A 15,543-nucleotide genomic window follows, 5' to 3' on the forward strand; every position below is an offset into this window, starting at 1 on the left:
TATTGACAGAAATTGAATATAAAATAATCCTAGTGATGTTTTCACTCGTGTGTTTCATCTAAATTGTACGAATTGTTGCTTTCTTTACCCTAGAATGGGCCTTTTATATTGAAAAACCTTTTACATCTGTAGTGGGACCTCTCTACAGAGGCTTCCATGTTTTTTACAGTAGTCCAAACTGGGCAAACTAAACACCTTTTGAGTTTTTATGACAACTGAAGGCTACCACAAGTTCTCTTTCACGTTTGGAAGGGGAGGGTGAGGTGAGGTGATGGGTATTCAGCTGCAACATGACAATTTACCACTAAATTCTACACACTGAACCTTTAAACCTGATCAAATGTGAATAAAGGCTGTTTGCTTCATTTGAAGTATGCTGCATTTCTATGGATTTTGTATCGTCATGCAAAAAACCTGACAACAACTCACATTACTCAAAACTACAATGGCACTCAGTGGAGCGCATACCACAGCCAAGGCCCAACAGTCCCCATATGAAACTACATTTAAATTCACTATACAGGGTATATGGATTTTTACTTTAGATTTATTTGTATATCATGTACCTAAAATTCATCAAGATCATTGCGCTATTCTCTAAAAAAAATCTGTGAAAATTCCCAATCACACAATGTCAACGAAAGTGAGAAAAATACCTGGATCCGCCCCCTGACACGGATTCGCACCAAAATGTAAGCAGTTGGGTAGTTTTTGCTTAGTTCTGCAAACAAACAAACATAACCGCCTTTTGCACACTAAATATTCATCAAAATCCACAGCAAATAAACATAATAACTAATGTATAAAATAATAATTATTGGTCAAAACAAACAGCATATTTGATTAAAATAATCTAAAATATGTGGGTGAAAGACAGGCTACAGTTTATTGTTTGACATGTTTATATTGTAAAAAATATATCAAGCAGCAGTTCAACCTCTTTAGTCACTAAAAAGATGTGGTAATGATATTTTATTCCTATCACAAAGTTCACAGATCAACTAGCTATTGAACTATTTGGTGGAACATGTTACATTTCACACAACCACTACTACCGTTACCGTGAGGGTTAATACACTACATCATTGTAGAAACCATCCGACTGCAGCACAGATATTTAACATTATAACAGATTGTTATCAAGAGTGAGGAATGGTTAAACTCTTTACATTACTGTACAGTACTGAAAATTTCCCTTTTGCTAACCTGTGTATCATAACTTTAATGCCTGCATAGCCCTAGAAATCACATTACACACACAAACATACCGCATGTTTACACACACTCAGCAAATACAGGGCAGGTAAGAATGGTCCTGAGGGTGTGGAGGTAGGTAGCAGCAGGAGATTTCAGGAGCACCAGCGGCAAGATTTGGGTGACATGAGACAGGAAGGCTAATGTTCCACTCATGCTTCGGTAAAATTACTTGAACAAAATAAATAATTTACATGCAACATTGAAACCAAACCGTGGAAACTGGGCTAAGATGCAAAAGGCACATGTGAGATATTTCTGTTCCACCAGAAAACTATTGGTTGTCAATGCTTCATGTTTCTTCTTCTTTCAGTTCAGCTCCAATTCTCTGTTTTATGAGAAGTTCAGTTTATCTGAAGTGTACACGCTGCAGGACTCCGAGGTGTTCGTGTCCAGCGGCATTGTGGAAAAGTATTGTTGTGATTTGCTCCACCTTTCTCTATCTCCATCTGTCTTGATCTGGAACTGAACACAGTCCTCGGACGAGTGGAGGCAATCTAAAGCCCCGGGCACTGAGAAGGAAATCCTCCTCTCTTCTTCATTAGATGTGTTCTGCTAGGAAGGAATGAAGACATATTTTAAGAAACAATTTGTCTGTGACCATAGAATGTATGCATAGATGAACTACATGGCTGCGCCCCAAAAGCTAAGCCAAAGTGTCTTGATCGCCACCTACTCGCGTGCTGCAGTCTACGTCATAAATCCTGCCTCTTCCATGTTAGTGGATGGGACGTGGACCAAACTATAAAGTCTGCGTCAAATACATTTTTCTAAAAGATGGTTTCTGTCATTTTAGGTAGTTCTTGTCATATTGAATGTATGTTCAAGTTTGACATTTTTTCCCCCATTATGTGTGATGATATAGAAACAGGGTGACACATCTGTGGCCGACTCATGATTGGTCGAGCATGTGTATTGAAATGACCTCTCTATGACGGCTCCTTCCCCAGATCCAAAGTGCACAGACTCTGGCTCCAAATGCAAAAAAGATTGGAGCGTTTGTATTCTGTGTATTTTAGCTTTATTTCTGGATAGTGGGAGGAAGTAGAGACTCGTTGTCCATCTTTATTTACAGTGTCTCTCTGTGACCTACAAATAATCACAGCGGAGAAGCTTAGAGCCATATTACCTCAGTGGTTGACATACGACTCGGGGAGATCTCAGCTGCTAAACTGTGTGTTCCCCGGTTCTCAGCTCTCGGAGTTTCTGATCTGACCGGAGTGTAACCCTGGAAATGAAAACACCAGCACACATAGAGCACGTTCACACAAAATGAACAGTTTTAAAGGAAGGTAAAACTTGACCATTTACTTCAGTTCATCGTCTTACAGTGTGAGTAGGACTCGCTCTCGGGGTCCATTTTCTAGGTGTTCCAGGCTGCTGAGAGTGACTGTAGTAGCCTGAGGGCTCAGAGATGGGCTGGCTGCAGTCCTGCACACGCACACACATGATTCAACTACATTGTCATTGCACATATTAATATAAAGATAAACTATTACAGTGAAGGAACAATAAACCACTGGAGTAGAGACAGTAAGAAGTCTAAAATGCAAATTATATAAAATGTACATTACCATTAAATGGAAGTAAATTATGTTATTGCCTTAACTACAATATGTGTTGAAAATATTCCTTTGTTTGTAACATTTAGGATTTATTTTTTTATTTTTTTAATTAGCTATTTACTTGCTATTTTGTATTATTATAACTTTCATTATTATATGCAGATCACTTGGCTTTGAGCGCTCGTGGATGCCTTTATTTTGAAGGGCCAGTGGCGGGGGCGGTGGATCTGGATATACAGGTGGGCAGGGATATGACCAACAGCTATAGGAAAGAGCTTATGTTTTTTAACCAGGGCAGGAGAGACGACACCACCCTTTGTTTTATTGTGACAAAGAGCCAATCAATGCAGTATTTAATACAGTTCAAGCCGATATTCCCTCACCTGGATGTTAACTCTTGGCGGGTTGGCTGGTGGCGTGCGGTTCACTCTGAGGCCAGCGATGATCTGTGACAGGCTGCAGTTTGGAAAGCGCTTCATGAACAGGATGAAACCAACCAGTGACACAAACATCCCAGAAGGGACAGTGATGGACTTGAGGAGTGCTAGCCATCTGGCTCCCTTTTCTGGAACGATTAGAGACACAGAGGTGGATAATGAGAGGAAAGGACCGTCGAGAAGCAAACACAGATAGTTAAGAAAAAGAAACTCAGTGTTACTCACCAATCACCTGTAAAAAGGTGGAGGACACCAGGTTGCCATCTCCGTCTCTAATTTCATACAGCCCATCATGCCTTGAGCTCAGCCTCGCTATGATGACCTCATTGATGGTACCGTTTCTGCCCAGGGAGATGAGGCCCCTGTAGCGCATGTCGTAGTCGGTTATTTGGCCCTCGCGGATCAGCTGCACGGGTCCGCGGGGGGGCTTGGGGTCGAAAGGGCCCATGGAGGATTCATCAGGGTATCGGGTGGGGGTGAAAATGAGGTGGGCGTGATTAACAGGGAGAAAGAGGGGCAGGTTTAGAGTCTCCTTGCTGAAGCGGGTTACATTGAATGAGTGGCCTGCGTCCATTTGCAGGATGATGAAAAGAGGAAGAGGAGTGGAAAATGAAAGAAATGTGAGGGCATGATCAGATGTCAGATGGAAAGGGAAATATAAAACGTCACTATTACCACCGACAGTGACACAAAGTTAAAGATAATCATCTTAAAACATTTATCCTCTTGTGATTTTTCTCCTCTCACCACGGACGGTGAGGGTTCTGCGGGACAGCACCCTGCCCTGCGGGTCTCTCAAAGTGTAGTTGCCTTGGTCCACTTGCGTCACTCTCTCGGCCACCCAGACCTTCCCACCTCGCAGCAGTTGACCCCGGCCCGGATCGCCAGTCCCGGGGTCTGTGCGGTTCCAGAGAACGATGGGCATGGCCTCAGACGGAGCACCCCGGGGAGAGAACTCCAGGAGGGAGCCATTCTCAGGGATGTTGTGCTCAAAGTTCTGGCCGTAGTTTCTGCGGTAGGACTTAATGCATTCTGCAGCAGGGTGAAGAAGTAAAAAGATGTTCATCAGTGGATTAAAGTAAGTAAAGTTCCTGAGGTACTTAAGTAGTAAGTATTTTACTTTTTACCCAACTACATTTATTTGGCAGCTGTAGTTTCAACCTGCTTTTGGAATAAATTGTAAAATTATCTATTTCAAAAACTAGAGCACATACCTCTGCTATAGCCCAACAGTCTCCTTAATTCAAACAAGCTGCACCAAATTTCAAACACTCATAGATATCAGTCCCCTAGATGCTCTTTTTCATCAAGATCAATGAATAATTCCCTGAGAAATCTGCGAAAATGTAAAAAAAGAAAGATCGCCCTTTCTCACCATGTTAAAGAAAGTGATACAAAATATTTCCTTGACTAGGTACTTCCGTGACTTTTACCACATCCTTATAGGTTGAGTGGTAGTCCTTCTGTTAGTTTTTGCATAATCTTGCTTACAAACAGACCAACCAAGAAGCAAAAGGACACGCTGAGGTACAATACACATATAAGACAAAAGTCTCAAAATGAAATGGGCGTTTATTTTTCCTCATTCTTCTACACCCTAGATGAAAACCACATAGCGTGCACTACATAAGAAGCTACAACTATCTCCACCTCAACCACCTACTATCATAAAACTTCGCTTACACACTGATGTATGAGCAATACCAGCCCAATAAATTAAAAAACACATGAGTTCCTACAGCGACTGTTTCTCTACAGCACCAGTACTTTCTCCTTTAAGGAAATTTTGCTGATAATACATTCAAACTTTTGAACAAAGGACTTTTACTAACAATGTATTTGTAATTTACATGAAAGCATCTGAATACATGATCAGATGAAGGAGAATGATCAAAATGTTAAATTTCAAGAGTCAAAGAGGCATTTGATTGACAACTCATGGGTTTGGAGCAAAATGAAATTACATGTACAGATGAATTGAAAGTCTTGTACCTGAAACAATCAGACGAACTGTCTCGTAGGTGAATCCAGAGGACAATTTGATGGCATACAGTCCCTGATCCCTGTGAGACACTTCTTTCAGTATCAATATCTTGTCTCTGGTCAATTCGAACCGAGGGTCTTTTACCTGCAGTTCGTTAATAGGTTTAGACAATCTGTATGCACAAAGAAAAAAACACAACTATGAGCCCTGATAGACTCCCACTCACCATGGTTTTTTCCAGCAGGACACGTCTCGGTCCCTCAGGGTTTGGTGTAAAAGTCACTGTCCGGGAGGTTGAGTACACCGGCAGATGAAATTCCTTCCCAGCGCAAACCACCTGGACTTCTTCTTTTTCAGCTGTGACAATGGAAAAGACAGGAAGCTCTTCAGAGAAAATGTTCTGTGGATGAAGTATATTTAATGAAATGTGGCAGCAGACTCACCTAGTATGACCCAACCTGTGGGAAGAGTCGAATTTATATCATTATTATTGATGCAGCAAGCAGAGACCTCACAGGAAATGGAATATCACTTCAATTAAATTTGTAGTGTACTTGTGTATAAGCTGTTCAGGAACTATGGACGTTGTTGATGTTAAAATATTGTTTCAGTTTTTATTCAGGTTTTAAAGCTCATCACAGCACTAAGTCAGCACTTGTTAAAGTCACCATGGTTGCCTTCCTCTGGCAGCTGACAGAGGTGATTGCTCAGTCGTAATTCTATTAGAAATTTGTTCATGTTGTTTTAACATTGTTCTCTTGCATCGCTTAGAAACTTGGGGTAAGCCTTAAGGCCACTGCTTTTCTGCTACTTTCAGACTTTAGCAACAGAACAGCCTCTGCTGTTCTTAATTAATGTGTGGTGTTCCACAAGGTTCCATGCTTGGACCACATTTAATTTCAGGTTATAAAGAACCAGGATTGTTCTTAATCACTATTGACACAAATGACACAACTTTAAAGTTTGTTCCACTTAATTGCAATTATACTACAGCATACAGTCATGTACGTAGTACCGCCTCATCGAATGTCTAATATTCATTATAATAAATGAGACCGTTTTTATTTTGGAGATGAAAAAGTAACAACCTTTTTAAGGACACTGTTGTAAATCTGTTGATTCCAATTTCTGTTTTCATGAACAAAAAAAAGATAGATGGACAGACATACAGACAGATAGACAGATAGACAGATAGATAGAACTTACCCACAGCGAGGGGAATGGTAAAGAGGGCCGTGAGTAAGACATAGGGGGACATCTTCTCCTGTGTAGACGGACCAGTTTAAGTTTTAATCTTTAAACACAAAGAACAGAGATGCATACACGCACACGCACACACACACACACACACACACTCACACAGAGTCATCCCTGCTCCTCTGAGAACATGCAGCAGCAGACATGCGACCAGCTACACAAGGGGGAGCCCACACACAACAGTGTTGATGATGATGTCTCTGCAGAGCGATCCCTCCTGCACGCATCCACAAAAAGCATCCGTGCTCTCTGAGCCTGAGTCCGTGACGCACACTGAAGTCATGTCCACTCAGGTGTCAAACATGTTCCTCCAGCCGTTGCACATCGTCTGCAGCGACACAGCGGACTACCAGGCCTTGAGACAGTGATCACACACACACACACACACGACCACACAGCGTGTGACACATCCCACTCACCTGAAGGACGCGTGAAAACACGACTCCACGGCAGAGTATTGATGAGTGTTTGAGTCAATGAGGATAAGAGGATAACAACGTCCTCTGCGCGGCGCGCATGTGCACTGGCCCCCTCTTTTATTTATGGCGATGGCTTGGTTGTATTCTCAGCAGCTCTTACGCAAAATACATCCCACGTTGCAATAGTTTTCGCCAACAATTACGTCATTGGCGTAAAAGAGTGCACGGTTATAATGTGGAATCTGAGAGATAAGATTAGACAGGAATTTACAATTACAGTACTGCAGTATCTGCACTGATTATACTCCATTACATCTCACAGAAATACTTTACTTTTGTGAACCCCCCTCAGCCTGAGGTATACGCACGCTCACACGTTTGTACATCTATCTTAGTGAGGACACTCATTGGCATAATGCATTCCCGAGTCCCTAACCTTAATCATCAAAGCTACATGCCTACCCCTAACCTAATTCTAACCCTAAAACTAAAATCAATCCTGAAACAGCCCATTAAAGGGGGGGTCAGAAAGTGAAGACCGGCCAAAATGTCCTCACTCTGTAGGTTTTAGGCTCAAAATGGTCCTCACAAATATATCTGTAAAAGTCCATTGATATCAATTTAATTATCTTTTCTCAGTAGAGTGCATATCTCTGACCCAACCGTCCCGTTAAATTCAATCAAGCTGCACCAAATTTCACACACTTATATGGACACTTTTTCTTGCAGGTTACAGACCTCGGAGATGAGGGAGCTGCTCCCACATTCAGCTCTGATTGGCTCGCCTCGGACTCTGAGCCAAAGTTTGATCTGAAGGGAGTGACCTTTCCGTCTGACCCTCTTCTCACCTCAGACTCAACTGTCTGTGATGTTTATAACTCAGATAAACTCAGCTTTCTGAAAGCAGCTCACTGAAAATTCATAAAGACATAGGGCCTCCTCCAGCTGTGTACTCTGAAAATAACTGGAGCACTGGAAGCCATTTCAGTCCTTGTTTGCACTGTGTGAGATCGACAGTGAAAAGCTTATAAGACTGTAAGAAACAAGCATCATTCACACTATGTTGACAGATGACCTGAGCAGTTAAATCTTAATAAGTCAAGATTTGTGGTAAAGCTGTGCTGTGGAGCAAAGCAGAAAAATACCAAGCGGTAAATCCATTTAAATCAATTCATTTGATTGATACAGATATATGAAGTATTTTATTCAAAGTAATTTTTTTCCCTTTTTCAGCTGTGTTTGAAGAGTGAACTGTCATATACGGGTTATGTGTGTACTATAGAATATACATGTGTGTGCCATGAATGTAGGTTATATTTAGTATGTATGATATACACATATTGATCATACTTTGACTTTTTTCTGCTTTTACAAGACACCAAATGTTACAATGACAAGGACTTTTCCTGTGTTGATATTTTCTATGTTCATATGGTTGTTTCAATACGTTTGTACCTCAAACTGCACAATGTGCCACTGCGGCTTTTATCATTGTACCTCGAGAAACTGTGCAGGATATTTTTAGAACTTTTCACGTTGCACGTTATTGTGTAACAATGTAATTACGTATTTCTGCCACTTAGTAAAACACGTTTTGTTTTACCAATAAGTTACAACGTTATATGATATACATTCTACGTTATAACACGATACTAATCCGTTTTTCTTTTTTGGGGCGTTGCAGCAATATGCTTCTGTAATTACGACCTGATGATGGTGAAAACTTCCATCGTTTCCAAAACGAAAAGCATACAGTAACTCATCCCCTGCGTGTCTCTCTCACTGCAAACACTGCATCGCTGATGACTTCCACGGTGCTGCTTCTCAGTCGGGCCCGAGAACCTTGAACAACAGTAGTGTCTGACAGTCCTCAAACGCACCGCGGGTGTCTTTGTGCCCACGCCCTGTTGGGTGGGTGTGGCCCAGAACACAAACCCGCGGAGCAACAGCGCGTGTAACAACAGCAGCGAGCGGAATGTGTGTATGTGTGTGTGTGTGTGTGTGTGAGACATGAACATATGATAAATCGAGTGTTGATAAAACCCTGATCGAGTGTTGGACACGTTGGGTCGCGGAGGGGACTCAGGATGTTGGTGCTTCTGCTGCTGCTGCTGGCCTCTGTGGTCGCGGGTAAGTCACACACATCATCCGAGGTGGAGATCAGATACAAACACTGTAACATCGGTTTTCAAAGCAGTGGTTGGTAGCTTGATTCCAGACACTAAACGTGTGATCGTCCGTGTGTTGTTTTGGAGGAGCTGGTCTACAGACCCTAACTATAACCTCACCCCCCCCCCCTCCCCCCACTTATTTTAGACCCTGACTGCTGTCACGTGATGTAGGGCGGGGGGGCTGAGACACCATGTACCGTTGCCTAGAGTTTGTGAATAGAAACCATTTTCTCCATCAGGCCACTGTTTGTGTAGAAAATACTAAAGGAGACATATTATCCTCATATATAATTCATAATTTTGATTTGAGTTGTGGACACATCCGTTTCCTCTATTGTCAATTTGCCGCAGCTCCTCTCGTCAGCCTCTGTCTGAAACACTGTAATTAAAGATGGACGATGCGCTTCGTCCCACTGTCCAGAGACGAAGCCAAAACGTCCTGGATACAAACGCTGCCATCTTGCTCCAAATTATGATATTTTGGAGCCAGAGTAGCGATCGTGGTGTGGCCCGGCGGTATTGAGGTCACAAGCTTGACCAATCGTGGCTCAGTTTCAGCTGTCATCATGACCCATCACCTTTTTTCATAGCATCAAATAACTAATCAAAACCAAATGTACTGGGAAACAAATGAACATTTGAATATGCTTTAACCCTAACCCAACGCACAAGAGGTCAACCTATACTAGAACTATAATGACATGCACTGCAGCCAGCCACCAGGGGGCGATCAAGACATTTTGGTTTCAATTTTGAAGCGCCATTATGTCGTACCTCTTTGTAGCCAAGTGAGATGACCAAAAGACAGAATGAGGACACTTCAACCATGGTGGAACTTTTTGAGGACAGACTTAGAGGGATAGTTCGCCGAATAATGAAAATTCACTCATTATCTACTCACCAATACGCCAATGGAGGGGTGGTCGAAGTGTTTGAGTCAACAAAACACTTCTGGAGTAAACAGTGCTGCAGCCGAATCTAATACTATTGAAGTCAACCTTTTGTGGACTCAAACACTTCACCCAACTCTCATTCGGCATAGTGGTGAGTAGATAATGAGTGAATTTTCCTTTTTCGGAGAGAACTATCCCCTTAAGGAGTTGTTAAGAAACTACATGCATCTATATTACGCTTTTGCCTCTTTCTTATGACGTACATTATCTCAACATTCTCCACCATTGCCATATGTGTTATTGTCTGACACTCTTGACTCTTGGCTGCCGTCCAGTGGATGTACTGTTGCTAAACAACCACGCCAAGGTAAAGGACGTTTGGAAGTATGTGGGCAGTGACTGTTACATCGTTTGAAATGGACATATCTGTTTTCATACGTAAAGGCAGCATAAATGAGCTTTAAAGGTCCAGTGTGTAAGATTTAGGTGAAAGGGATCCATTGGCAGAAATTGAATATAAAATAATACAAGTGATGTTTTCACTAGTGTGTTTCATCTAAATTGTACAAATTGCTGTTTTCTTTACCCTAAAATGGGCCTTTTATATTTAAATACTTTATATTTACATGGGGAGCGGGTCCTCTCTATGGAGGCCGCCATGTTTTTTTACAGTAGTCCAAACTGGACAAACTAAAGACCATTTGAGTAACTGAAGGTTTCCACAGGTTCTCTATCATGTTTGGAAGGGGAGGGTGAGGTGAGGGGTATTCTGCTGCATCATACAACTTCACCACTAGATGTCACTAAATTCTACACACTGAACCTTTAATGTCCCCCTTCCAATAAAGTCCATTCGGCTCCGACCTTTGACCTAGCTTTGTTGAGGGGCGTGCCAGAATATGCAAGGTGTGCGTTATGCAAATATGGGCCACTGACATCGCAATGGTGCGGAGGAGAAAGAAAAAACTGAAAAAGCATAGTATGTCTCCTTTAACTAGTAATGAAATGAAGTGCACAGGGGTTTTCAGCTACACAGCTTGAGTAAGGATGTTAAGCAATCTATGCTATGTCCCATGTCTCATTATATTTATTATTATGCTGCACAAGATTAAAATGTATTCTTATTAATATTAATATTTTGGGGCATATGGAAGGGGTTTATTCATGTAATGAGCACTTTTACTAGTAATGTTTTAAGTACATGTAGATAAAACATATTTTTTACTAGTTACAACGTATTTTTGGATCGTTCAATCTGACTACACCCTCCATCAGTGAACTCAGTTGTAATAAGCATCTGTATCTGTGTAAATATATGAATAGTAGAAATGAAAGTGAGGCGGTGTGCTGTGATTTATAAGGTTTGTCCTCAGTGGGGGTTTTTTATCCGCTGGGCTTCCTCTCTATGCTTCTCTCTAGGCGGTTTCTATGAGAAGCGGTATGGGGAGACAATCTCTCTTAGGCTGTGGACGAATACTCTTTCATTCAAGTTCATCCCCACCGACAACTCAGAGTCAGTGATCTTTTGGAAATCCGACGACCCTTCGGTCCCCGTGGACAGAAGGCGGAGTGTCTCTAGGGGCTACTTGGAGATCAAAAATCTAACCCAGAAAGACAATGGCCGCTACGAAATGATTGGCAAAAATGAGAAAGTCCTGTTTTCACATTCCCTTGAGGTCACAGGTGAGACGTTTTTTTAAAGTATTTAAAGTTGTGGTTGTGGCTCAAGTTGGGGTTTAATGGGGACTGTGTGCATGACTTGGTGCTTATAGTTTGAATTTGGTACCTTTTGTACAAAGTTTGGTCAGCAGTTTACAGTTTTTCTGCTAAGCTAACAAGAAAGCAAATAAATGTGTTTCCCAAGATGCCATCTATTCTAATAAATCTGTTCCTGTAAACTGCTGTGCCGTGTGTATGATCAAACTAGAGCCTCACACCAAGAACCAGGACTACATGGTAATAATCGGCTAAGATTTAGGCTGGAAGTAGCTTTTAATGTCCTCTGTCTTGTGTGTCCTCTTTTCCAGCACAGTATGAGACACTTGAGCTGGAGGGTGGTGAACAACTCAGATTCACATTTCCTCTGGTCAAAGACCACTGCAACATCCACTTCTTCCCAACTAAACACGAATATGACACAGATCTAGTTCGTAGCGGCACATTGGTGTTTACCCAGTCATACTGCACTGACTTTGAATTTGTAAAGCCGTGCGGGTTGGAGATGGAGATGCAGGAGACGTGCGACGGACACTTTGAGGTCAGAGATCAATATGATGGAGTCGCTTTGAAGGTGAAGGTGGATTGGATGGGTGAGTATCCTGTGTGTTTTGTAGTTACTGAATTATTATTACTGAGTTACATTTTGACACTTTGTAATGAATGATTATTCACATATTAATTTATTTCACAGTCTTGTGGTCTGTAGTTGTCATACAACTGTGATAAAATACTTCTCAATTTCTCAGATCCCGACATCAGCAAATATTTCATGTTCTTGCAACTTTCACAACCATTAAAATACAGACCTTGTTGGTGATAACGTTTCTGCCCATATCGTTTCAGACAAACCTTTTAATTTGGGGCACATTGGAACTTCCATTGGTGCTTTCCTGGTCTCACTTTTCTGCTGCTGCTGTGTGAAACGCTGCTGCTGCAAAAGCTCCAAGAAAAAGGACGCAGACTCTGCTGACGCTGACGTGGCTGTGGCTCACAACCAGGTGATCACATTAAAGTGGTTTTACACTGTGTGTGAGTGTGTGTGTGTGTGTGTGTTTGCATGCAAGAGTGAAAAGTACGGTGGCCCTGAAGCACAAATCACATCGACAAATCACAACACAACAACACATTACAAAACACAATGTTTTTGTGTTTTGTGATTTGTTGTGTTTTCTAAGGTGTTATTTGCGTATCTGTTTTTGTGATTTGTTGCAGTGTTTTGTTATATGTTGTATTTTTTGATTTGTTGTGTTTTGTATATTTGTTTTATGTTTTGTGATTTGTTATAGTGTTTTGTGATATGTTGTATTTGGGGATTTGTTGTGTTTTCATATTTGCTGTAGTGTTTTGGGATTTGCACTTCAGGGCTACCGTAGCAAAGTCGTGCTGTTGAAATCATGTCATGCTCATTGTGTGTCTTGTTTCGTCCAAACTGCAGTATGACAACGAGCCTGTGGCACTGAGGCCAGGGCAACCCAGTCCGCGCTCTCAGACATACTACCCCCCTCAGCCTTCCCACGCTCCGACTGGCCCGCTGGTTAGTGTGTGTTGTATCTCTCTAGTCTTCTCGACACTTGCACTCCTGTCCTCACTGCTGATATGTTGTGTCTCTTTACTCTGCAGATACACAATCCTACTATTGTGAATGTGCCACCTGCTTATTCTGAGGTTTGACCTGAATACACACACACACACAGTGTATTTGGTACATAGGGTGCTCACCGAGAACAGCTGTTTACGTTAGTCCACCACATCAACAGTTTTGTGTGAACCCCCTTGATTGACTGTGTACAGGAGATTGCAGTGAAACCTAGTGGAAACCCCCTAATGAGGCCGCGTGCCAAATGCTCTCTGTCAAAAACCTAATTTTAAAGGTTTTGTTGAAGACTACTACCTCTGAATGTGTGTGTATGATGGGATGGGGGTGGGGGGGTTCGTATTTAAACTGAACTACTTTATTATTATTACACACTTTGGGAGTTTTTTTGGTTTAGTTCAATGCACGGCCCCCCAAGTCTCTCAAGACTTCTGGACTTATGAGATAGACTAATGGATAGATGATGATACAAAATGGCATTATATGCTAATCCATCCAAATCTTTGTGTCAATTATTTGGCAGGAATATTCTTCATGTAGCACCTGTGTAACAGCAGCTGCTAACATCTGCACACCAGACTGAACGAAGGCAGGCTGCTTGTGACGCTCTGATCCTTTGATAGTGACATTCACTGTTTGTGTCTCTTTCTCTGCAGGTTTCGGCTCCAGCAGAGCCGGCTCCCACTTTCTCTCTGCTCTCTGACTCTGGGCTGCAGTTTGAACTGAAGGGAAAGAACTTTCCCTCTGCTCCCCCTCTCAGCTCAGAGTCATCTTACGACAGCGTTTATACCTCCAACAAACTCGACTTCCTCTGAAAGCCTTGAATTTGAACGCTGCACTCATTGAATGAAAGGTTTGACATTGGGGATATATGCCTCATCTGGTTGTCTTGGAACTGGCTCCAGCCAAGAAATAGTCACACAGCCTTGTCCATAAGAACAGAATTAATCAAGAAAAACACGTCAATCTGTGATTTTTAGAAACACTGATGAGTGCATTCAAATACCTAAACACAAAGCAGAGCATATGTTTACCTGCCTATTTCTATATTGTCAATGCCAAGCTAAGCTAACCAACTGCTGGCTGTACTCAATCAGCAGTTATACAGGCTATAGGGGACCAACTCTGAAAGACACCCATCCATTGCAGATTCCATAACACTGGGTGACCACACTGGGTAAACGATCAAGGAGAAAGGGAAGACCATAGGTTGCCTCTGTGTTATTCACATTTATTTTAGATCACTCTGATCTTCGAAAGCCATGTGTGACGAGCAGTGAGTTTAAAGCCATAGGTAAAAAAAAATCCACTCCAAATAGCGAGTCTCTCTGCAGGTCTTGTCAGGAATACCTCATCTATTACAGACCAGTTTGACTGTGAAAAAACCGGCATCAGGGAAGCTGTGGATGTTTACTCACATTTGTAGAGATACAAAACTACTGACATTTTTTCTCAGGTCCGTCCACGCACAGACTCAAATGGTTTCTTTTTAATTTTATGAAAAAAGACTGTTTGACATCACAAACCGAGGTTGCTTTTTTTCATTAGTCTTTCGATGAAGACTTTAACACACCTCTACACCTCTGTGCCGCGCTCATATCAGCACCGTGCCTTGAACACGCAACTAAACACGAATGTAGACGCACAGACGCTCACACATGCTCACTTAACCTTCTTTCTGCATGTCTCCTCCCTCTCATATATACACTGAATACAACAGTAGATTTGTATTTAGCTTTTATGACCCATTTAATAATTATTCAATTAGTCGTTGTCATAGTCTGCATGTCGTAGTGCTTTAAATACTGTAGATGGGTTGGATTTTGTTGAAACTAGTTGTAACGCATGTTAGAATCCTGTCTTTGTATCATGGTGTATTTTACAATGTCAGGTGTATTAAACCTAACAACACTGAAGGATTTGTGTCTGTGCTTCGCTTGCTTCACATACACTATAATTAACTTGAAATTCTGAAACACCGCCACTATAAGCACCAACCAACCAACATGTCAGCTGGCAGCCAGAAGCTCATCGGAGCGCATAAATTCCTGACAGCATACCAACTGGTTCACAAAGGAAGCACCGCCGAGCAGGAGTTCCAATACGACTGAGGCTGTTGTGTGTCGTGAAGAAGAAGCACAACTCATTCTTTGTGGGCACATTTGTTACACTCACTGAGCCTGAAAACCCCTCCAGGTTTATAATCCCTGCTTTGTTTAGGGATGTAAACACCGGCACTGCTACATGCAT

At 41.9% G+C, this 15,543-nt stretch overlaps 2 protein-coding genes across 3 annotated transcripts; one reads left to right on the forward strand and one right to left on the reverse strand.

Moving 5' to 3' along the window:
- Positions 1-884: 884 nt before the first annotated feature.
- LOC118111844 lies at positions 885-7,046 on the reverse strand. 2 transcript variants are annotated; one of them, XM_035160571.1, is made up of 11 exons: positions 6,917-7,046; positions 6,447-6,504; positions 5,684-5,698; positions 5,467-5,597; positions 5,249-5,384; positions 4,004-4,288; positions 3,482-3,820; positions 3,203-3,384; positions 2,584-2,685; positions 2,384-2,482; positions 885-1,806 (listed from the first exon to the last, which is right to left on the reverse strand). In XM_035160571.1, the coding sequence occupies exons 2-11, from the start codon at positions 6,496-6,498 to the stop codon at positions 1,588-1,590; spliced, it is 1,560 nt and encodes a 519-aa protein (XP_035016462.1). In that variant the 5' UTR covers positions 6,499-6,504; positions 6,917-7,046; the 3' UTR covers positions 885-1,587. The 2 variants fall into 2 exon arrangements, with proteins under 2 accessions (XP_035016462.1, XP_035016461.1); XM_035160570.1 differs by having other exon boundaries at positions 885-1,809.
- A 1,770-nt stretch (positions 7,047-8,816) lies between these two features.
- On the forward strand, positions 8,817-15,209 carry LOC118111845. The gene is made up of 7 exons (XM_035160572.2): positions 8,817-9,046; positions 11,400-11,663; positions 12,008-12,289; positions 12,543-12,697; positions 13,135-13,233; positions 13,320-13,364; positions 13,950-15,209. Exons 1-7 carry the CDS (start codon positions 9,004-9,006, stop codon positions 14,106-14,108), a joined length of 1,047 nt encoding a protein of 348 aa, XP_035016463.1. The 5' UTR covers positions 8,817-9,003; the 3' UTR covers positions 14,109-15,209.
- Positions 15,210-15,543: the final 334 nt, after the last annotated feature.

Source organism: Hippoglossus stenolepis, chromosome 7 (genome assembly GCF_022539355.2).
Source record: "Hippoglossus stenolepis isolate QCI-W04-F060 chromosome 7, HSTE1.2, whole genome shotgun sequence".
Taxonomy (NCBI): Eukaryota; Metazoa; Chordata; class Actinopteri; order Pleuronectiformes; family Pleuronectidae; genus Hippoglossus; species Hippoglossus stenolepis.

What these genes read in the sequence shown, in the direction of transcription:
- LOC118111844 (XM_035160570.1), bottom strand. Translation starts at nt 6,498, where the DNA reads ATGTCCCCCTATGTCTTACTCACGGCCCTCTTTACCATTCCCCTCGCT. An exon ending in CACCTTTTTACAGGTGATTG is followed by an intron (nt 3,385 to 3,481) that starts GTGAGTAACACT and finishes TAATCGTTCCAG; the next exon opens with AAAAGGGAGCCAGATGGCTA. An exon ending in GAGCGAGTCCTACTCACACT is followed by an intron (nt 2,483 to 2,583) that starts GTAAGACGATGA and finishes TTTCATTTCCAG; the next exon opens with GGTTACACTCCGGTCAGATC.
- LOC118111845 (XM_035160572.2), top strand. Translation starts at nt 9,004, where the DNA reads ATGTTGGTGCTTCTGCTGCTGCTGCTGGCCTCTGTGGTCGCGG. An exon ending in ACGCTCCGACTGGCCCGCTG is followed by an intron (nt 13,234 to 13,319) that starts GTTAGTGTGTGT and finishes TTTACTCTGCAG; the next exon opens with ATACACAATCCTACTATTGT. An exon ending in TGCCACCTGCTTATTCTGAG is followed by an intron (nt 13,365 to 13,949) that starts GTTTGACCTGAA and finishes CTTTCTCTGCAG; the next exon opens with GTTTCGGCTCCAGCAGAGCC.